Here is a 21975-nt window from a genome sequence, read left to right as displayed (position 1 = left end):
GCATTTATTATTATTGAATTTGGAATTTCAAGCATTAATATAACTTAATTTGGAAATTTACTAAACGTTGCAAAAGATGCAAATTCACTTATAAACGCTTGTAAATTTTATAAAATTGCTAATTAAGTAATAATATTTTAATTTTCTTATTATTTTTAATTAATAAAATATTAAATAATTATCAAGTTATTTAAAAAAAAAATAAAATAATTATCAAGTTATTTTAAAAAAAAAATAAAATAATCTAATAAAACTTGCTCACAATTTTAAATATTATTTAAGCCAGCAATGAACGAATTGTTTTCGACACTTTATATTAATTTAAACTTGATTAGAAAATATTTAAGTTTTAACAGTAAGAATATATTTTTAAAATACTATAACTGTATTTTGAATTTAAAAATTACTTAAAATAACTTAATTTTATAATTACATAGCTTGCCTTACAGGGTATAAGTATGCTATAAGTACTGTAAAATTTAACGATTATTTAAAAATATTATATTATTAAAACGTAGTATTAGTTATGATAATTAAAAATTTAATATATTTTTACAAATAATCCATATTAAACATATTTTTATTAAATTAAATTAAATTAAATTAAATTAAATCTCTTTTTAGGATTTTTAGATTGATCTCTTGGTAGCACCACAAAAAATATTTTATTAAAGAATATGGCCTTTAATGCTATTATAACTAAAGAAAATTTCCATGAAAAACAAGAATCTGAAACTGCATCAGAGTATTCAATGCGTCCTACTTCACTAAACAATAATAATGAGTTACATTCTTCAACTGAAAATCAAGATCGGATCATGCGAATTGCTTTCGAGGAAAAATCCACAGAAACAAATGCACTCATTACAAACATAGGCAAAAGTAAGCTAATATTTAATATTATAATTTAAAACAGTAACTTTTTAAATGAGAAACTGTTTCCTATTGTATGCATCTATAATGCTTGCAACGAGAATCTCCTCCTGGATTCATAGATTTTAAGTCATATCATTTGATTTTCTTAACAGGTTTTAATTTAATAGCTATTCACTAATACGTTTACGTATTTTTTTATGCATAAATAAATCTTTTAATTTTTCAGCTACTAATTATGTAATTGCGATCGAACCAAGTAGAGAAACTGGAGCCATTTCTAAAGATCTGAAGAAGTCACCATCACCAGACAACAAACATTGTAGATCAATTGTACTTATAAGAGACACTGTACAGGTAAGTTTATAAACAAATCCAAAATTTACTTATCTTCATTATATTTGGTGGGTTTTTAGTATCAGACGACTCCTAAAGATTTCGGAAAACTTATATAATTTTTAAATTTTTTGTACTTTTTTGTTTAGATATTTTGCAACCCAACTGATTGTATAAGCAACTTTTCGAAGCTGGTATGGTTATTAAACTATCTTATGTTAATGAATATGGACGAACTTTTGGATAGTGTTCTAGTGCTTAAACTCAACTCTAAAGAACTAGTTTAGTATTTTCTTTCTAAAATTTTTGTAAACAGAAAGATAATTTTATATTAAATTAATATAGATATTTTCATAAAATCACTAAAAACTGTTAATATATTTATTTTTTAAAGCAAGAATTAACGGAGAAAACATTGTTGAAAGTAGCATTGATCGACTTTCCACATTACTACAGGAAAGGAAGAAAATGTTTTCAATTTCCGATATATACTATACATTATCAAGAATGGGAAAATGAATTTAAAGAACTTTTTCAGCTCGTAATTGATCACTTAGTACCATATATCAGTGTAATTAAAACGCCAATGTTTGGATATTCGTTAACAAAATTAAAAGTTTGTATGTTCTTGAGAGAAGGTATGTAAATTGAAAAGTTGCCTAAAAGCCAGTTAATTTAATTTATTTAAAGTTTTTTTTTTAAAGAAGTTTTAAATGTAAATTTTTAGGTGATGAACGTATAAAAAATTTATGGTTTGAAGAAAATAAGAAATCTGCTTCAGCACACATGAACAAGGATTTTGAAAAATATGCTGATAAAGTTTATGAAAATTTAAATAAAGTTGCAAAATATTTCGAAAAGGATAATAGTATATTGAATTGCTGCTTTACTGCAGAGTCTGTGCTCCTTGATTGTCTACCAGGTAAAATAATTAACTGTTGACCTTCGATATAGGCTAATGGATTAATAGCAGGAAGCGATGGTGCAGTACAAAAATGCCAATTATTCGTTGTGTCCGAAAATAACCTGTCATTTTGTTCTCGCCCTTATCATTGTTAACTACGGTCTTTTATTAAGGTAAATATAATGGAGGGAGACATATTCAAGCAGGAGGGCTGTCTGGCTTGCAACGTAGATGAACCCAATAAGTGTCGAAGTGTGGCATAGCGGGTTGTTTTGAATCGTTTCCAAAATTCATTGTCTCGGGGGTCAACAGTAATTGCTTGTATAATTTTTGGAATATTGTCTTTATAACAAAGTTTAACCGATATTTTCATTTCACTTTTGTTTTAAAAATCTTTATAGAACTCCGGGAAGATGTGAAATGGTAAAAATATGCCTAGTTCTATTGACTTTCTGCAGTTTTCCATTTAAAGTTTTATCGTTCAATTATTTGTTTAAAAGTAAGTAAATTCTTTTGTATAAATCAATAATGTAAATATTAAATTAAATAATTTTTAGATTAAAAATCTTTTTAGGTCCCCTTTCTTCAAGTTTTCAACTTTTCCTGAAATTATATTTTTAACACAATTCATGAAAAATTTATACTTGTAAAATTTTATGATATTGTCTTCAAATTGTTTCTCTGTTGAATACATTCATATATATTTGGAAGAATTTTTTTAGAATAAAATTTTTTAAGAGTTTTTGTTTCGTTTTGTGGTTCTCTCTATTCTATCCTATAATTAAAAACGGTCTTAGAATGGCATTCAAACCAGGTTGAGATTAATATGCTTAGGGATCTCTACGACGACATTGTTATTAATTACTTCCGAAAAATCCTAAAGAAGAGAGAAAAGTAGTCGACATTGGACAGATTCTTTAACTCCCACAAACGAAAAAAACATGACATATACACAATCTTGCATTTTTATTAATGTATTTTTATTATCACATATAAATAAACGTAGTAAGAAAGCATACATTTTTTTATTTTTGGGGGTCTCCAGAACAAGTAAATCAAATTCCCATAAAAACCTATAGTAAATTTGATAATCGGTTAACGAACAATTCGGATATCGAAAACAGTCTTGGAACAGATGATGTTTGTTAACAGATCACCCACTGTATATGTAAATTCGTATGTTGTGTCAAAAATTTTTACAGATGAAAATAATACATATATTAAAACATATAACAGGTGTTGTTTTTCGTAATCAGATTCTTAAATAATAGCTGTTTCGAATATATTCAACGAAAACTATATTATTTTGTGTTTAATTACTTTTTCAATGGACGAAAATACAAGAAAATCAGTATTGCAATTCTTCTATTTTCGTTGTAGCTCTTTTATTTAGAAACAACTATTTAAACTGCAAATATTTACATCGTTTGAAACATGAAAAATATCAAAATGTTTTAGTGTGATATTTGCGTAGAAACAAATTTCACATTCATCAAAATAATAACATTATTTACGGCGTAAAACACAATGAATTTATACATTTCCTTATTATTTCTTACTCAAAACAAAGAAATAAAACTAAATTAAATCGATATTATATAAATTTTTATTCCAAATTATTAATAGATATTAATAAAAAATAAACCGTGTTATCGGGACATCGTAAAAATACTGGTAAACGTTATTGTACTGTATAAAAATGTTACTCGAAAAAATTACTTTTCTTACCTTCTTGACTAAATTATAAATAAGTATTATTAAAGTACTAGCAGGTAGGCCCGGTGTTGCTCGGGCAAAAGTAACGGTAGCGAAGATTAAGATTATTACGTTATAGCCAACTTTACCCGTTCTCACAGAATGCAAGAATTGGTTCCCCTGTTTCAAGACTAACTGGAGAATTTTTAAATGGGTCTAAATTATGTTCGATTTCCCGCAAAAACCAAAAAAACTGCATTTGCGACTTGCATGTCGCTTTCTCTTAACACTTCCATTGTTACTTAGCACTTCCATTGTTAATGGAAGTGTTAAGCCTTAATCCTGTCCCTCTTCCCCGTGGGGAAGAATTTCGAAAAATCCCTTCTCAGTGCGCGTTCTCGTGACGTACCCTAACTGTACCAAATTTTAATATTCAACCTCTAACCGTTTCGGATCTGCACTGATTATTATTATTATTATTATTATCATCATCATCAACTCGTTTCGATTATATATATAGATTGGTAAGCATTAATAGACCATATTATTGCGATACGGGTAATATACCGAAAAGAGCTAGTAGGCAAATGTACGATCGAATCTGGACCCGAATTTTGCAGATTTAAAAAAGAAATTATGGGTCGGCCAGCTGCTCGCTTATGGCTTACACCTTATGACGTCACTCATGTTAAACCGTGCTTAAAATATTTCAAAATATACTCAAAAAAGTATAAGTCCACTTTCGATACGTTAAATTGCTTTAATGAAGTATGGTATCACAACATATGAGCTACCACGCTTCATCAAAACAATCGATCTTACCAAAAAACATTATTTCTTCCAACGGGCTTATTTCAAGGAAGAAATTTCTACGGGAATGCGGCTTTTATTTAGGTTATAAAAACGTGTTAAAAAGCAGTAAAGTCCATGCGGTTAGCCCACTAGTAGGGCGCGAAGGCGACATATCTAGGACCTTATATCCAGCGTTTAGTGAGTGATTCTATCCACTCGGCTACTGGTAAGCCGTTTTGAAAAGTATGCAGCGTCATACATAACTTCTGAACTACAAAGGTATAGGATAACTTATAGGCTAATATGTAATTTGGCAATATTAATATATAATAAATAAAACTAATTTCAATTTTTTATGGTTGTTTTTTTGGCCTAGAATTTTAATCATTACATTCAATACTATTGTAGATCATGGAAAATTTTCTGTATCTACAATCGTTGGCGGAGTTGAAAAGTTTGCCACCTCGTCTATACAAGTCTATAGCATATTTTCTATTTTAAGTTTACAATCCGGTTTTTTTGTTGCTAGAAGTTCTACTAAGACAGACAGCAATGAATATATGGCACTAAGAAACTGTAAAAGTAAACATGCTTATATTAAACATTATTATTAATACCCCCCCAAAAATTATATATATTACAAGAAAAAATGTTTATATTTAATATGACTTTTACGAATATAAATAGGTTTTTATAGATGCAATTATAACTGATATTTTTACAATTTTAATTTAATAAAGTCAAACAGAATAAATAAAAGTAACTTACTCGAATAAAGAAGTTCTTCTTAACATAAAAGAATCCTCCGATGTCTATTCCAAATGGAGTTTTACCATATCTTTTCATGAAATTCGGCATCTTTTTAGAGAAATAAAATTACTTTTTAATATGCTAAATTTATAGACCGTACAAAACAAGTTAAATTTATCTGCATTACCTTCATTTTAGTTTCTAATGGCAAATCAGCCGAATCCAATCTATAGATTTCAATAAACTTGCCGTACATCTTGAAAAATTAAAAACAATTTCAGAATATGCATGAAAATAGAACTGATTGTATAATTCGTACGAACTCTCTTGTAAAAGATACAATTAATGCAAAACGCTTTATTCTAAATATGATTCAAATTCAGATATTTCTAATAATTCAGAATGTTTCATTTACTCATATAACACTCTCCCGCTTTTCTTAAAATTATAGTTTTTAAATTATATTAAATTTTTACTTGATAATAAAGGAAGGAAATATTAGATAAAAAGACAGATTGTTTGAAATAAAATATTGATGTTTTAAAAACGAAATAAGATGCTTTTCGTGTATTCGTGTACTGCATTTACTAGCGAAGGTCACTGATGTAGTTTCGGTTACATGAACTGCAATACAAAACAAAAATCAATGTTTGCGCAATGTCTTATTCAAAAGTACTTTCTCTGTTAAGACTGTTGCATTTAGTTTATTTACCCGAATACGTTGTAATGTAACTGTGAATCTAGAACTAAATTCAGATTAAATATTTACATATTTTACTTACATTATCCTTCGAGAGGTAAAACATGTATTCAGATTTCAAGACACAGTTTGTGCCTTGTATGTTTTTTACGACCAATCCTCTCATCGTTAGAAGTATTTGGAATTAACAAGGGAAATTGCGATTGTAAAGTTCTGTCGAAAACTGGGAATATTTGTCGAAGTCATAACCTTTCTAAGAAACAGGTATATATTTTATATCGAGTGTATACACAAATATTATGACATTCTGGTGAAATCAAATCCTACAAGGAATCAAATCACTCACTGCTTATGAAGTTTTTTAATTGTCTTCTGGTTTGTGAAAAATGCATCACGGGCCACTCTTCTCATTTAAGTATCATTTGTCTCATTGGCTACGTTTTGAACAACATAAATTCGACTTGGCTACACATTTATTTATAAATATATTATTTTAAATAAAAATTCACTGTAAAATAATGTTTCAGTCTTTTTTTATTAAGTATAGGTCTAAATAACACAAATATTTGTTTTTTAAATAAAAAATTATTTATTATAAAAGAAACCGAAGTAAATAATTTTTTTAAGTAAAAATTAAAAGTTTCTAGAAGTAATTTTTAAAATATCCTGTTTTGTAAAAAAATTTTTTATACTTATTATTGATATTATAATCTAGACATGTTAATCCTTAAATAATAGTAAGAAAAATAACATAATTTTTTCTATTATTTCAAAGGTTAGTTTCCACAGTTATTTAGGCTAATTTAAAAGTTGAGTAACGATTAAGAAAAGGTTTTTTTTATTAAACTAATATATTTCGGGTTCATCAATACCCTTCTTCGGCTGAGTTTTCAGTTTTTGTTTTAACAGATGGGGAAAGTGATTTAACTCTTCCATATTAAATATATAATAAAAAAGATAATATATCTGCTTTTCAATATTTTATATTGTTTTTCTAGTCTACTTTCTTAATTGTCTTTCTTAATTTTTGTTATGAGAAGGGGTCCTTGGCATAAGTTTGGGAACCATTGATGTATTCTGTATACAGTGACCATCTTTCTATAGTGACCATTTATGTTGGTCCCAAGAACGGTTACCTTAAATTAAGCAGATTCCACTGTATTCTAAAGTGTTCCGTGACTTCAAAAATGTTAAGAACCAGTGCCTTACACACATATATAAGCATCTGCTTTAGTACTTTAGAAATATGTCATAAATGTTACATTATAAAAGTTATGTTATAAATGAAAAACAAAAGTCCATTCTAGTTTATGAATATGAAAAAAATATTTAAAGTGTGTAAAACATTTAAATTTTTTATATGTTCAAAAATATATTTAAAACTATAAACAATAAAAAAAGAATATACCGTTAATTATTTGTTACCGCAAATTATTAGAAAAGAAGCGATTGTTGTGGAAACTTTTACAGTTTTTCAACAAATTCTCCAAAAAATTAGAAGGTTTTGTTTATATTTATATTAAATCTTATTCATATAATTTAACGCAATCGGTAGAAACGTATAAATATAATTCGTGTTCATTGATTACTTGGTGAATCTATTAATTAAATTCATCATCATCCAATAAGCAGTTATTAAATATTTAGAAAACATAAGCTGTATTTAAACATTTTTAATAATATTCATTCGAAAATATACACATAATTTTTTGTTTAGAATGGAAGGGTGGAAAAAAGCTATGAATGATATTGTTTCGAAAGCCAGCGACTTCGTTTCTCTTGATGAAAGTTTTTCCAAATGGAGAAATAATAAAGATATAAATGAATTAAATCTTGAAGATTGCGCTAGAGTAAGAGAGTTAACTTTTATTTAATTAATATTTTAACATAATTTTATAAATCTTTACTTTTCAGGATTTGGTAAAAGTCATACGCTTGCTACTGACAAAGTTTTCAAATAAAGGAGCTTTGAAAAATACCAAAGAAAAGGGTGAAGATATTTCGGATTGTTGTTAGTTTTAATTAATTTAATACAAATTAAAAATATAATAAAAATTAATTAATTTGTAAATGTTTTTAAAAAGCTCTTCGCATAAAGTTAGAAGAATACGAAAATCATTGCTTCAAACTTGATGCACTCGTTCACAAAATAAAGGATAAATCCTTAGAACACAGTGTGTACTTAAAGGAATGCGTTGGTTGGTTAATTAAATTAATTTTTGATTTTTTATATTAAAAATTTGAATATAATCAATTTATTTCAGATTCTCTTGTCAAATTGGGTAATGACAATGATGTGTTTTTGGAGAACGTCGTTCGGAAATGCAATGAAATGAAACGAGATAAAGAGGAGACTCTGGTATAAAAATAATTTTTTTAAATAAATTTATAAGTTGGTAAGTTACAAAAATTTCATTATCCAATTTATTTTTTCTAGTACAAATTTAAAAAAATGGAAAAACTTTATGGTTTTACCATGGAGAAGTTATCTGCTTTGTTTGATAATTTAAACGGATTATGCAACAAACTGGCAGATTTTCAAGTATGAAATGTTTTTATATAATAATTATTTCAATTACGGTATTATTACTACCATCCATTTTACTTATGCATTTATAGGGGATCGATATCACAAAAGAAAACAAAAAGACTCCCTTATTTAGCAATGAGGAAGATCAGTTGCAAAAACTTTCTTTAGTTGATGAAGATCTGATGGATGAAAACGGTAAATTATTGAAACACAAATTTAATTGAAAAATGTACTTATTTTTGAAAATAAAATTTTCTTTCTAAATTATAGATGTGACAAAAGCTTAAACCATCAGGCTTTACGAAATACTATTTAAATTTTGATTACTTTCTTACAAAATTAGCATGTCACATGCGAGAAGAAAAGCTATTGAGATAAAATTTATTATTATATATACACACTTTCGGAAACCGCAAACTTAATTCTCTTAATAAATCCCTTATATTAAATCTGTGTATCTATTATTTTTAACACAAAAAGTAATTATTGATGCCATAAAATTAGAAAAAGAACTATTCTTTAATTTTGGCCGAATGAATAAATTGCTGGACGTTAAAAAAATCTCTCGGATTAACTTATTTTTGGACACTATTTTAAACATTTATAAGACAAATTTCAAAACTTTATTAAAAAACTTTCGTGAAAATAGTTCAATACAGTATTTTTAAAAACAAACAAACATTCTTCAGAAAATCCTAACATTTATAATTCGAACCAAATAAAATCTATTAAAATGAAAAAATAATTATACTAATTTACAAGGAAAACATATCCAGAGATATTTTTAACATGAAAATAAAATTTTTAAACCAACGTGAAATATCATTTAAAAAAAATTCAATTTCTTTGGTTTGGATGGAATTTGTGAAGAAAACCTCACAGTTTCGTAGAAAATCCTGAAAGAATAATAATAGGAAACATTAAATTTGTTCTCTTTAAAAAATGTTTTTTTTTTCCAATTAGAAAATTGTAAAATATTTCATCATTCATTATAAATAAATTTAATTTCTGTTAGATCAAACTTTACAAATATTGCATTATTAATTAAATCAGAATAAAATGTGTAATGAATTTAACTTATGTAAAGAACAAAACATATATTTTATTTACAAAAGATATTTTTAAATTAAGAGATTTTCCTGCAAATTGAATTCTCAAGTTTTTTTGAAATCATATATAAAAGCCTTTAGTAGTAGTAAACACAGTTTAAACGATACAGGACACTTACGTGACGGTACTGAAAATCTCGTTTCTACCCATCTCTTGAATTTTATATATATAATGTGTATGTGTGTGTGGTCATTCTTTGGCACTAAATGGGCTTTTTCCTTGGTCCTTCGTAATTTCTGCCGGGCCGAGTAATGAAAGATGCTGTACATTATCGGAACGGTCACCTATAAAAATTTTTTGAGTTCCAGCCACACTTGATCCAGGTCATTTAGAACGGTAGGTTACACCTTAACCATCTCAATCATCAGGCCTGTTTTTATATGTATTAATGAAAGTATTGTAAAGAAACAAGATGAAATTACTAAAAAACATAGCCATAAAGTATGAAATCATTAATTAAACAATTTTCTAAAATTAAATACAAGTTTTAGGATCCTTTCGAAATTTTTTAATTAAAAAGTATGTTATAGTTATTGCATCCATAATGTAGCACAAATTTTGCCAGCCATTTACTCTTATGCAATCACACATTTAACAATTGCAGTTTGTTTATATCATTTTTATCCTTTAGGAGCGTTAAATCGCATGTCGCAAATTTTCTTTTGAGTGTCCTGTATTGTAATTTATAGTGTTTGATAGTAGTTATTGTCAATGGTAAATAATGAACAGAAATTAATTAATAGTTTTTTCATTAGAAATTTCTTAAAATTTCATTACTGTTAAATAAATAAATAAAAAAATTATACCTGAAAGGCAGTCACTCACGATTATATTTACATCGAAGCAATAAGATAAAACGTTCGAATTCTTAATAAATTTCATTACAACTTTGATGCGATTATTAATTTCTTGTATCTCTCGCCTTGTTGCATCTTGCATTTCACCAGGAATTCCCGCTATTCCTATATGAGCCTTCAAAGTTCTGATTTCTTTATCATCATCATCATCATCATCATCATCTAAAAAAACATTTAAATCATTACAGTAATTACAAGTACTTGTTATTTTAAAGTAACTCACCCCCTAAAAAAATAAAAGCCTTCAGTTGACGAATCGAAAGTCCAAGCATAGATATCCTAAAAGCACTGATCACAGGTACCAAATTATCTTTTATAACATCAAAAAAGTCTTTCAAACCGTTTTCTTTTAATGAAAGTTTAAATATTGGAAAAGAAAACACCTTCTCTCTCTTGTAGTAATAACGAGGAAAATCGATTAATGCCACTTTACACAAATTTTTATTTGCCAATTTTATCTTTAAAAAGGAAATAAAGTTTAAGAACAGAATTTTATAAAGCACATTGCGTAGTTAAAAAAATATTTTCCATAATTTAAAGGCAAACTTAACTATTTTTGCATAGCTCAAGCTGTCTAGATAATGATTAGATAAAATTTCTTCCATGTTGATTATCATTACAGTATTTAACAGCCACTTAAACGTTTCAAATCTTTCTTTTGCTGATAAATTTGTGCCAAACATCTGAAAAGTAGAATATATAAAATTTTATAATACTTCTTGAAATCTGTGGAAAAATTAAAAGCATTTCCCTACCTCTAACGATTGATTAAGTAATTTATTTGATTTGAAATTCATTGGCTTCTGTGGTGATAATCTTCCTATGTCTTTACGGACGGCACTTATATCTTCACTTAGCTGCAAGTAATCATCCTCATCTTGTTTCTGTTTGCTTGTTTTAGAGCTTTGAATGGAATCATTCAATATTTGCATACACAAATCTTTGGTAGATCTAGTTGGAGTCGCAACTGCGGCAAGTTTTAGAGAGAGATTAGCGAAAGTTCTTAGAGTGCCCTCATTTTTGATTGGACTAGAGGAAGTTGGAGATTTCTTTTTGGATTCTGACTTAGGCAAGTTGATAGGCGATTCCTTTGTTTTTTCTTCGAATTTAGATGAGCTTACTGGAGAACGTCTTTTGTAACATAATTTAGCAAACGTATTTTTGGAAGACTTTTCTTTTTTGTTTCCAGATTTAGACGGACTTGTAGAGGATGACGTTTCGTTCTTTTGGTCACAAGTTGGAGGAGAGATGGCGGGATAAGTTTCTTCCTTATGATCGGATCTGGACGAAGGATTTGCAGGACATTTTTTATTCTCTGAACTAGATATGGGGGACGAGCTAAAAGGTAGAGTTTTCTTGTAGCTAGATCTGGGAGGTGAGCTAAGAGTACTAGTCTTTAAAGTTCCAATTACAGTTTGCCCTGTGGAAGCAATTTCCTGTTTGTAACTGACTACACTTGAACTGGAGATAGCAGAAACTTCAGTTTCCACAAATTCATCGAATTTAGCTGTACAATCTAATTTGAGATCATCTCTATTATTTTCTTCATCTTCATGTAATTTCATCTTCGAATTTGTGGTATTAAATGCTTCTGTTATGACAAGTCCTTCATGAGAAGTTTCAGGGGAATTATCTATACTAGTTTCGGATATATACGCCGTTTCAGAAAGTATGCTATCATCAGATTGTTCCAAATCTGGTATGCTTGCATTTGCAATAGAACTGGACTCTGTATAGAATTCATCTCTTCCTGATAAAACACTTTCTTCATTACTTTCAGATTTGCAAGGTATTGCATTTTTAACATCTAAAATTTCGAATTCACTTGATTTAGAAATCGTAAGTTCAGGTTTTAAAACAGGGCTTATAGTAGTGAAAGATTCTTCTCCAAAATCACTTTTATTTGCAACAGAATCCTCTTTATCACGTTTATGTTGAACTTTACGAGGACGATCTTCGGTAGTTTTTAATATTGCCATTCTATTTTTCTTATACCCGAGAACGTTAGTAGTTTTTAAGTGATCTCTTGCTTTAGTCGAAAGTTTAGATTTTATTACAGGAACGATCCATTTTTGATCTGCATTTGCGATATCGACATCTTTCCCTTTACATTCATATTTGTATACAGTTTGAGTACTAGCTGGTTCTTTCTTTTCCTCATCTTCGTTCAGATTTGAATCATCACTTATTTTCCAAGCAGATAAATTTGAATCATCATTTTCTGTTTCTGTTTTATACTCAACTCCAATTGAACTGTCTTCCTGTGTATGATCAGTTACAGATGATATGTTTGAAGTGTCAATTTCTGTTCCTTCACTCGTACTAGCTTCAATGAATCTTTCTAGATTAGATTCCGATTTACTAACGTTTCCTCCAGTTTCTGAATCACTCGAAGCTTGGCCTGAAATAACACGAAAAAGATTAAAATGCTTATTAATTAACGTAACAAAATACTAAATTACGATAGGACAGATAATCGAAATTTGTGAAAATAATTTAGAATTTTAATGAAAAGAAGCTATAAATTTTATTATATTCTGAAGTTTTTATATATATATATTTATTACCAATAGTACAAAAATTATAATATTTAAGCCTACTCTCTATACAATACACACAAACTACAAAATTGTTACTAGTACGTATCTATAACAAACTATGATCAATACTTATAAAGAAAGGCAACTGTTATGTTATAAGCTTTCGAAAAAAAAAACCTCAATATAGCACGCTTCGAAACAACGCTAACGAGTATTTGTGAGTGGACTTTCCTCAAATATTAAATGTAGAGTTCTTCATTATCTGAACAAATAAATGTCCGAGTTTGCATATCAAATGATATTGTTATTACCTAATGATGTGTCTTTCAAGCTTGTGTGTAGTCCTCATTATTACATATATTCATATTTGAGGTTGTTCGATTTAGTACAACATCGGATCTAGCAGTGTGGCACTAAAGGTCTATTTACACACAGCAGTGAATTTTTGCCGGTGGGAAATCGTTGACCTAGTTTTAAACCACCCTGTCAAGACTTGTCCGTCACAATGCTGTGCAGTGGAAGTGGCGTGACCGTTCCGTGAAAGTACGATATTTTCACTGACGGTAAATTTTGTTTTCCAATGGATGTCGAACATTTAATTGAAATCGTGCATGAACATCCTGTTCTATTTGATTTATCTCATTAGAAATACATTGACATTGGGTACAAAATGAGTATTTCTCTGTTTTGTTTAATAAAATACAAAATGCATGTTGAGATATTCGAAAATATTCAAAAAATATAGATTCGTCATCACAACATTCTATAAAGAGTATGAAACTCCCATTCTGTTGATATTTTTTGTCCATACTTGATGTACCCACTTGCGATACTTTCTTGATTGCATTTCTTTTTCTTCTTTATCCAAACTTATAGCTATCATAGCAAATTCATCCTCAGAAAAGTCCATGACCACTGACCACAGCACTGTCACGTCACTGTTGTGTGTAAATACTCATCACTGTCACCAAACGCTCACTGTGCCGGCACGTCACTGTTGTGTGCAAATGGACCCTTAAAGAGTACAGTACATGTGTAATTTACACAATTATTTGAATTTTCGCCGGGAACTTTTTTGCTTGTGCATGAAAGCACAATGTATCAATGCGCCCCAGATTACTTTTTATTAAAATTTGCCATTTTTACAAGAATTATATATATATAACAAACGTGGTAAAATCTCTCAAGAGGTGTTTGGAAAGGTTATGCTGTAGTGAAATACGATTCATTGTCACTGATACAAACTGCAAATTTGTACAATATTGATGAAATGACTTAAAATATATCAACAAAAAATTAAAAAAGGATAAAGGCACTTGAAATAAAAATAGGTTACTCAAAGCATTGTCAAATCATTTCGAACAGGAAGGAACGAGGAATGTATTCTTCACACTTTAGCAAACGTCCTGTTTGTTAGAGTGTGGAGTTAACTTTTATGATTGGCAGAATATAAATCGTGTGATGTAGACGAAACTTTGATTAGCTACGTGTGGCATTTTTCGATGCTTATTCCTACATATTAGTTATTGATAAATTAATTATGCAAATAAAATAAATAATATTTTTATTATATACATAAGGAATATTTTATTTATGCAAAATTCGTGCGTACTAATTAGCAATTTGCAATTTTTTTCGAAATTTCACTACAGAAGATAATTATAAAATTTCGAAGACTAAAATTTTTTGTAGGGAATTTTATTAAGATAAAAACTTAATGTAACAGGGATTTTACTTCACTTCAATATAACAACGTTTTCTTTCTGTTCCTTCATTAAATGTATATAGCAAGGCATATAATTTTAAAGTTTATAAATTTTCAGTTACAAGAAGTTTTTCATCCATTAATGCAACAAAGTATAAATCAAATGGGCAAGAAAAATCAAACTATATGACACACTTTTTAAAAATAATAAAAACAATTCAATGTGGTAAGCGAATATAATCATCGTCATTGGAAACCTTTGGATATTAGAAGTGCTGTGTTGAAATTCTCAAAATTTATTTAGAATTTACAGAGAAAATAAAGGAAAATAAAACAATTCTTTCAACTGTTTTGTAATTTTATACGAAACAGTTCAGTTGTTTTTATTGTTATTACTATGAGCAGCAGCACAAGATGGTAATTCAGATAATTGCATTAATAGGTTAACCCATTAATAAAAGTAAAGGTTAAAGTGTAGTTAGGTAACCCAATGGCAGCGCTTTCGACTGTTCGTGCTCCCCACGGACTCCTCCCGGAGGGGAGCAGCCGGCATGCCGCCGAGTGTTTAACGTCACTAGTTATTGATTCACGGTAGTTCTTGAACAAAAGAAAAAAGGAAACGTCTACTAAAAATATGGCTAATCTAACCTAACCTAACCGAAGCGCCACCATTGGAATTACCTAGATACACTTTAACCAATCTTCCTTTATATTATCTTGTCTGAGGATAATTTGTCATCACGTAGCTCTTACACTACGGGATAGAAGGCAATAGAAATTGCCATCTACCTGTAGTGTACTGTAAACTATATACTCTACGGGTAGTGTATCTGGTTTCTAGTATATATCTAATATTTATATTCTAAACATTTGACGTCTAATGAAATTAAATTAGAGCTTACCAACATCTTTTGCAGATTGAGACCTTTTCAAAATAGATAGAAATTCTTGTCTTTTAAAACTTTCGTATCGTTCTATTCGTTCCTTAACCGAATATGATAATTCGGGGATAATTATTGGTTCAGGCGGTATTTGCATCAAACGGAACTTCCTATTTTTTTGCCTCCGTTCCGGTGAATCATCATCATCATCTGACTTATTCTTTTTTTCTATTTTACTAACTGATTTCAATATTTTCCTATCCATTTTAATTTTTCAATACTGTAATAGATATTTAATTAAAATTTGAAGTAAAAAATTTATAAAAACAAAACTTAATTTCGTTTTTCTAAATTTACGTGTAGGGACACTCCAACGGCACTCGTTCCATTGGAGCGTGTTCGCTAAGAATTTTATATGAAAATATTATTATTCGTTGAGTAAATTAATTAAAATTTATATTAATTATAATTTAGACTTACTATTCAACTTTCAGTAATTTTTGTATTTACTTTTGAGTAAGTTTCAATAAGAATTGAACGCTTGTACAAAATCCAAACTGCAATCCTAATGACGTTTTCACAATTCTCTACACATTTGTTAAAAATAATTTTTTTTACTGCTTTAAAATTTATTTATTTTTAGTGTGTAACTTGTAAATTGATATATTATATTAAACACTTGAGGTTTAGTAATTAACATTTTAAGTTAATTGCAATTAAAATCATTTTAATTTGCATATAAATGAATTCTATACATTTACATAAGACATTAGTGAGAAATCATAGATTTTTTATAATACATTTTAAAATACTTCATACTTTTTCTAGATTATACTATTTTATTTTTATATCGTTTTTAATTTTTTTTTCTAGTAGAAACCTGTACTTCGTCCAAGATAAAGAAAAGGAAGTTGTAGAATCAACCTCAAACCTCCTTATGAAATAGAAGGACGAGAATGAGATGACGAAGAAAAGCAACCCCAAAAACTTATAAACAAGCGTAGGTAGAAGGCCAACAGAATTATAATTTACATTCTAGACTTGAAAGTTGAAATAATGGGATAAAGTTTGGTCTGATTTGATGAAATACAGCAATGTAACACTTGTGCAATATACCAAGAAGAGTATCTCCCAGGACAACTTTCAATGAGAAACTGGCACCTAAATTAGTTTAGTACTATACACGTAATGAAAATCGAAAAACCACGCAGCCAGCCCGTTTGTGAGGCGTGAACTCATGTCCAACTATCACTGTTCGTTCACGCTATGATACAGTTTTGTGAAAGCGATAAACGTTTGAAAAAAAGAACTGTTCGCATCGTAATTACTTAATGAGTGTTCTATTATGTGGAATAAAGAACAATGTTAACTATATAGTTCAAGCATTTTGGTTTTAATCACATGACAATCTCTTTTCTGAACAGAGAATCGCTTTTCCGTTATTTCGACTTTTGTGTGGCAAACAGGGAAAAGTCGCAGCGTATTAAATGTAGAAATTAGGGCGAATGTGGGACGAAAGAGATGGTTTTCTTGGCCAAACTCTTTAGCAACGTGCATTGTTGTAGAATCTGACAACAGGCATTTGCGCATGACTTCAGAACACGAAGAGCACGGTAACGTTCCCCAAGAACGGCAGCTGTAATAATTTATTCGAGTTAAATCAAGGATTGGTTTATTAATGATATGTGTGATTTTCTATATTGTACTTCGCAGTCTTGGAGCAGTTGGCAATTATTGGAATGCAATTTGGAATGTTTCCTGCAAATGAGATTCAACAGAGTATACAGAACTGGCATTTGACATTGTTTGTTGTTTTTTGTATATGGCAACGCGACACGTGAATAATCTTCCGAAAGGGATGACTTCCAGGAGAACTTTCCATGGAGCAATGACCTTCATTTAAGTGTTATAAACGTAAAGAAAAGCTGGGAAACTCCACATAGCAAGCTCAATGGCGAGGTAGAGTTTCGCCATCGAGTTGGCCAAGAACTATTGTCATCATTAAAAAATGTCGAATAGTCAGATTTCATCGAAGAAAATAACGTTAATTCGATTAAAGTTTTAGCAATTAATTTACTAATTAATAAATTAATCGTTAATATTCAAGGCTTTAAAATAAACCAAACGAAGATTTTCTTATTTCTTGAAAATTAAGTGAAAATATTTTTCATTCGCCGTTACGTAAACGATATACACTTTCCTATCGCTATTACGTGACAGAAACTGTATCGGTGGCCTTCAATAGCAAAATAGTAAATCTATAATATCAATAATGTCTTAAAAGCATCTAACTTCAACTTCATTATTTGAATATTATAATCTAAAATTTCTAAATATTCCTTATGTAAAATCTTGCTCTTTACAACATAAACCATTAACGTGAAAATTAGTAAATAATTTGATAATTTAAATAAAAAATATTTTAATATTTAAAACTAAGTTTTATTTAAATTTTATATATTTTTTAAAACAGTTATGTTATTACATAATAAGATATTAACGAAAAGTTTCTTCTATGGACTGATTTAGTAAGGTCAAGTTTTAATAAAATATTCATCTGATTACCGTATTTTCAATGGAAAATCAGTCTGACTTTTACAAATATCAACATATATAAATAGATAGTTGATACACGCATAACTAATTTTAGTAAATCAATTGTCATCTGTGTGGATTGGTTTTTCTATTTAATTCTTTCTTTCAAAAATTAAGATAATTTTTTTAAGCGCATCGTTATTTACAACATGGATGTTGACGGAGAGCGATGAAGGATAATTCCTCACTATCAATTATGAAATTCTCTAAAAATTTAATCCAGAAAAAATTCCAACTTCTTTTCAGAATGCAGCAAATATTCCCGAGAAAATGTTTTTTCAATTGCCTCTTTAATATTTGATGAAAATTTGTCAACAATTTAAAACGTTTTCCTAGCATGTTCTTTAATTAAAATGTATTCTAATTGAAAACTCAAACAATTAAATAAATAAAACGTATGGCCACATTAGTTAAGTACGTTCTTTTCAATGGCCGATAAAAATCTTTGTTCGGTTTTAAATGCTAGAATAATTTAGAATACGGATGCTGTCTGGAATTTGGACTGAGGATAAGGCACTTTCGCTCTTAATGGTTCCATGAAATGTAGTTGCGGAATGATGCTACCATTGCCTTTGTAGAAGTTCAGATTAGTGAAATGCAAAATTTAAAAGTGACCGATGTTGTGCTAAATTCAATTAATGTTAATTATAAAGACGGACACTTTTATAAAAGTTTTATTTAATAATAAGATAAGCGTTTCTTAAATAAATAAATAAATATATATATATATATAAAATTTGGAATGAACCAACATTTGAAATATTAAAGAATTTTTCTTTAATTTGTAGAAACTTTTATGAATTTTTCCTTGCTGAATTGCTTTTTAACAAAAAAAATTATCGATAGAAACTACAATATTTAGATCTTATATATATAGATTTTCCATATTTCCACCAAAATATTACAAGACATTTATATACGAATTTTGGGGCTACACTGCTATATAAATGAATTTATATAAGATTTCAGTACTTAGATGTAACGAATAGAGTAAGGTTCGAGAGAATATCATTTTTGCATAATTTGGCCACGTAAAATGAAAAAAATAGACACATTTATGTCGAATGGAAAATTTAATATGTTTTTTTTTTATTGTTGTTAAGCAATTGTTATCATTGTTATGAAATACATTGTCGTTTGCATTGTTGAAGGCTAAATGACGAATTTTACAATAAAAATGGAGATTTCAGGGGGGTTGGAAAGGGATTACATAGTTGTAAAGCCGAAAAATTGATTGGGAAGTGCAGAAAGCGGTTGTTTGTGTGTGTGCGTGTAAGAATAAATGAATGGACGCGCGTGAAACGGACTGGAGCAAGGTCCGGTGCAGCGTTCATATTTATATTATTTCTATTTTTGGTTTTTTGGTGGTCCAAGGGGGTTCTTCCAACGGGACGGTGGGCCCCAGGGCCGCCGATAAAGCGAAAATCCCACAGGGGGCCCGTAGGGCGGCTCAAGAACGGGATAAGCCCGGAGAGCGGCCCAACTACAAAAAGAGGCCTGCAGGGCGGAACCGGAATCCGTATCTTAATCCGGATGTAATCGACCAACTGCGAGATCAGCGCAGGGCGCCGGATCGGCTCAACAAGCAGGCAGTTGTCCCGGGGAACCCCCCCGGCCGAGCAAACGAGCTCGGATGCCTGTTGCATTACAGATTGTAAGCAACTGGCAATAATAAGTCTATTGTTGGCGCGCGGAATTGTTAATGAATTTAATAAAAGCCAAACAATTTTTCGCGCTTATTCCTGGTGTTTCACAAGTCTAAACCATTTATTTACAAAACTGCTTCTCAAATTTTAAAAGTTTTATTCGAATTCCCATCTGAAACGGGCTGCATTTAAAAAAATTGTACTGTACACCTATGAATTTCCACTGTCGCCGGCTGTCTTCCGTCGTAATTCGGAACAGCAGCGTTAGATAGAGAAGAGTCGTGAGCAGATGTGGAAACTCTAGGGTCAGGAGGCCCCGATTAAATATATACGAACTTCCAATGCAAACCGAAAGTCGCGTTATTTCAATTCAAACGTTTTCACTCGAAGGTGTTAGATAGACGTTAAAGGAAAAGTATGATGTGCACGGATAAGCCACTGGTAATTTCAAACGGAGAGCACATATTTTACCGTAAATTAATTTAAAATACAATTAAAAATTGCAGTTTACAGTTTTCGCCCATCTCTCTTCAGTCTATAAACAATAAAATTGTTTTCTAGCATACAGTTAATAATTTTGCTTTTTAAACAAAGATGTAAAATATGAAAATAACTTAACAAAGGTACAATCCGCCACAGAGTTTACACCGATATTTTGGGCCTGTCGCGATCGCGTAACATGCATTCTTTCCAATTCTGAAATAGTTTATTAAGTATGTATGTTTAAACTTTCCTATCAAATATCTAATTTGTTTGACTTTTCAAATTTCATATATACAGGGTTCGTACTCAAATATTTGTTATAAATTCATTGACTTTTTCTCATCAACTTTGTACAAATTCCAATTCTCACGTTTCTTACAGTACAGCACATTAAGAAAATAAAACAGCATATGACTCACTATATGCAAATATGCTATTGCTTCTCTGACATCTTAATTAGTTATTTTTTATAATTAACAGTTACATAATTTTTGTAATTGTCGAATAATTAAAATTAAAAATAAAATGTTTTTTTAAATTAAAATAGTTTATTCTGTTATTAATCCACACCATAAATCTATGTGGGTCTGAAAAAAATAAAAAGCCGTTATTTATTATTTATTAACAACATCCTGTATAATCCGTGTACAAAAGTAAATATTTATTAAATTTATCTCTGAACTTTATTAACTCTGAACTCTAAAATATTAATAAATATTAAAATTATTTTTTATTTTCTGTACTTTGTTATAATTTCTTTTATCGGTTTATTAATTTCTGCCCTCGAATCTGAGTGTAAATGGTAATTGTGAGAGATTCGTAGAGTTAAAATATTTCAAAAACATTTAATCAATGTTGATTATTAAGAGTATTACAGACTTTTCTGTAAAATTCACAATACTGCATAATTAAATAACTAATACAGCTGTGTTAAAACTTACACAATGACAATCTTCAAAAAAAAAAAAAAAATACGATTCATCCGAAGTCATTTGCGGCAACATTCAATGAAGAGGGGATAGAAAAGCTCGTCCACAGCTGTAACGAATGCCTCGATCTTCACAGTGATTAAGTCGAAAAGTAACCATGTTTATACCTAACTTTTGGTAATAAATTCCTTTTGTTATTTACACTTGTCTTTGTTTTATGGACCATCGGAGATTCAAAAAAAAAAAAAAAAAAAACAGCCTACGTAATTAAGTAACCCGTAAATAATATTTTAAAACTACAGTAAAACTTAACATATGACGAAACAAATTAAAAAAACAGTTTATATATAAAATAGTGCAATGCAAACTAATACAAAAATAATAACATAGAATATAATACAGGCAGATAAATTAACGTTCTACGAGAGAGTCGGGAATAAAATATTTACGTTTTGTAAGACGTAAAATATTTGACATTTTTTATATCTCGAATTTTTCTTAAAACTCGACACTCGACGTCCTTTTTCGAACAAAATACTTCATTTTTCTGTAATAAGTCTGTTTATATTCTAACATTGACTTCTGTGAGTCGTTCATTGAAAGAGGCAAGACAGTTTATTGTATTAGATCTTCAATCGTAATTTTACAA

At 29.2% G+C, this 21975-nt stretch overlaps 3 protein-coding genes and 1 long non-coding RNA gene across 4 annotated transcripts; 3 read left to right on the top strand and 1 right to left on the bottom strand.

The window, feature by feature from the left end:
* The first annotated feature begins 291 nt into the window (after window positions 1-291).
* On the top strand, window positions 292-1167 carry LOC136982352 (uncharacterized). The gene is made up of 3 exons (XR_010881883.1): window positions 292-355; window positions 625-882; window positions 1103-1167. It is a non-coding gene; the product is annotated as an uncharacterized lncRNA (long non-coding RNA).
* A 2-nt stretch (window positions 1168-1169) lies between these two features.
* LOC136982351 (uncharacterized) lies at window positions 1170-2173 on the top strand. Its single transcript, XM_067278825.1, has 4 exons — window positions 1170-1230; window positions 1359-1490; window positions 1604-1847; window positions 1937-2173. Exons 2-4 carry the CDS (start codon window positions 1425-1427, stop codon window positions 2149-2151), a joined length of 525 nt encoding a protein of 174 aa, XP_067134926.1. The 5' UTR covers window positions 1170-1230; window positions 1359-1424; the 3' UTR covers window positions 2152-2173.
* A 5589-nt stretch (window positions 2174-7762) lies between these two features.
* On the top strand, window positions 7763-8598 carry LOC136982341 (uncharacterized). The gene is made up of 5 exons (XM_067278816.1): window positions 7763-7900; window positions 7965-8061; window positions 8135-8248; window positions 8315-8409; window positions 8488-8598. Exons 1-5 carry the CDS (start codon window positions 7769-7771, stop codon window positions 8596-8598), a joined length of 549 nt encoding a protein of 182 aa, XP_067134917.1. The 5' UTR covers window positions 7763-7768.
* A 2158-nt stretch (window positions 8599-10756) lies between these two features.
* Window positions 10757-15953, bottom strand: LOC136982340 (dentin sialophosphoprotein-like). The gene is made up of 5 exons (XM_067278815.1): window positions 15695-15953; window positions 11935-12948; window positions 11303-11892; window positions 11099-11230; window positions 10757-11005 (listed from the first exon to the last, which is right to left on the bottom strand). The coding sequence occupies exons 1-5, from the start codon at window positions 15936-15938 to the stop codon at window positions 10757-10759; spliced, it is 2229 nt and encodes a 742-aa protein (XP_067134916.1). The 5' UTR covers window positions 15939-15953.
* Between the last annotated feature and the right edge of the window lie 6022 nt (window positions 15954-21975).

This window comes from Centruroides vittatus, unplaced genomic scaffold (assembly GCF_030686945.1).
Source record: "Centruroides vittatus isolate TY-2023 unplaced genomic scaffold, ASM3068694v2 contig_823, whole genome shotgun sequence".
NCBI classification, from domain to species: domain Eukaryota; kingdom Metazoa; phylum Arthropoda; class Arachnida; order Scorpiones; family Buthidae; genus Centruroides; species Centruroides vittatus.
The sequence above is the reverse complement of the archived record's forward strand: the minus strand, read 5'-3'. Positions and strand labels throughout refer to the sequence as shown.

Bases quoted from the DNA above. Each gene is read 5' to 3' on its own strand.
- LOC136982341 (XM_067278816.1), top strand. From the start codon at position 7,769: ATGGAAGGGTGGAAAAAAGCTATGAATGATATTGTTTCGAAAGCCAGC. The intron at 8,062-8,134 runs GTTAGTTTTAAT...GTTTTTAAAAAG, and splicing joins TGAAGATATTTCGGATTGTT to CTCTTCGCATAAAGTTAGAA. The intron at 8,410-8,487 runs GTATAAAAATAA...TATTTTTTCTAG, and splicing joins GAGATAAAGAGGAGACTCTG to TACAAATTTAAAAAAATGGA.
- LOC136982351 (XM_067278825.1), top strand. From the start codon at position 1,425: ATGTTAATGAATATGGACGAACTTTTGGATAGTGTTCTAGTGCTTAAA. The intron at 1,491-1,603 runs GTTTAGTATTTT...TATTTTTTAAAG, and splicing joins AACTCAACTCTAAAGAACTA to CAAGAATTAACGGAGAAAAC. The intron at 1,848-1,936 runs GTATGTAAATTG...GTAAATTTTTAG, and splicing joins TTGTATGTTCTTGAGAGAAG to GTGATGAACGTATAAAAAAT.
- LOC136982340 (XM_067278815.1), bottom strand. From the start codon at position 15,938: ATGGATAGGAAAATATTGAAATCAGTTAGTAAAATAGAAAAAAAGAAT. The intron at 12,949-15,694 runs GTAAGCTCTAAT...GTGTTATTTCAG, and splicing joins TCAATCTGCAAAAGATGTTG to GCCAAGCTTCGAGTGATTCA. The intron at 11,006-11,098 runs GTTAAGTTTGCC...TCCTTTTTAAAG, and splicing joins GCTTGAGCTATGCAAAAATA to ATAAAATTGGCAAATAAAAA.